Raw genomic sequence first — 1,139 nt, 5'->3', positions numbered from 1 at the left:
GGCCCCCACCACCAGGCACTGCGAAGGGAATGGGCGGCATGAAGGGGACAGGTACCCCCCCCCCAAGAAGCAGGGGTTTGGATAAATCCCCAGGGAGCTCAGCACCACCACAGGCGGCATCTCCCTCCTTCCCCGGGTCAGGATCTGGCCCTCCACACTATTCCCCTTTTCCCCCAGGTGCAAGCACTGCTTCTCCCTGCAAAGCGGGGGGTCCTGGGGGGTGCCCCCCACCTCCCCGGCTGCCTGAACCTTGCCTTCGCACGGGGCAATGGCAGCAATTAAAGCGCTCAGCGAGATAAGGCGCACACGTCTCCTGCCTGCTGCAGCCCGGAAACGGGGAGATTTCACCAGCAACAGGCTCAAAACCAGGACTCGGGTTTGATCTCCTGCCAGCCCCTGCACAGGGCTGGGCGGACGACGGGGCACCAGCAGTGGGGACAAAAGCCATCAGCTCTGGGACAGGGGGACAGAAATAGGGTCCCCCAGCCCCAGGGGGACATCCTACCCCGGCATGCTCCTGTCCCCCAGAAAGGGCTCGGCAGGTCCCTCTGCCCCTTTGCAGGCCCCCATGGGATGTCCCCAGCGAGAAACAGGCAGAAGGAGGAAGGACGCCACTGGCTGGGCGGCACCGAGGTGGCATCACACCGTGGGGAGGGGAGCGGTGCTAATCAACACCCTGTCCCATTAAACCCCATCAACGTCCCGCCCGGCACATCCCACATCCTCCCAGGGTGGGGGCCAGGGTGGCCCAAGGGATGCTCTCACCCCGGGGACAAGGATGCAGGGCAAGGAAAGACCCAAACCCCGCGCCCCGTGCCCCCAGTACCTTGGTGCTGGCACAGGCTGTGCCCTGGTCGTAGTCCTTGTGCCCGGCTTTCTTATCCAGCTTGCTCCACAGGGCCTTGGCGCTCCAGTAGTTGAGGGCAGCCTTGAGGCCATGGTAGAGCTGCAGCCCACTGCCCTGCAGCCCCAGCTGCTGGCACAGCTCCCTGAAGCAGCCCAGCACCTCCTGGCACTCCCCGGCACGCAGGAACCTCTCGAAGACGGCATGGGCCGGGTTGCCCGGCTCGTCGGCCGGCACGCTCATCCTGCTTCACCCGGCAGCCTGGCGAGGGAAGGCAGAGATAAGGGGGGGGGGG

At 65.7% G+C, this 1,139-nt stretch overlaps 1 protein-coding gene across 1 annotated transcript in view; it reads right to left on the bottom strand.

The window, feature by feature from the left end:
- Positions 1 to 1,087, bottom strand: part of LOC103919887 (protein-methionine sulfoxide oxidase mical1-like) — an 8,535-nt gene extending 7,448 nt beyond the window's left edge. The window contains exon 1 of the mRNA XM_009327476.1: positions 766 to 1,087. Coding sequence (XP_009325751.1) covers positions 766 to 1,087 — 322 coding nt within the window. The remainder of the gene's footprint in view (positions 1 to 765) is intronic.
- Positions 1,088 to 1,139: the final 52 nt, after the last annotated feature.

The sequence above is a fragment of the Pygoscelis adeliae genome, unplaced genomic scaffold, assembly GCF_000699105.1.
Source record: "Pygoscelis adeliae isolate BGI_AS28 unplaced genomic scaffold, ASM69910v1 Scaffold197, whole genome shotgun sequence".
NCBI classification, from domain to species: domain Eukaryota; kingdom Metazoa; phylum Chordata; class Aves; order Sphenisciformes; family Spheniscidae; genus Pygoscelis; species Pygoscelis adeliae.
This window is presented reverse-complemented; position numbering and strand designations above follow the sequence as displayed.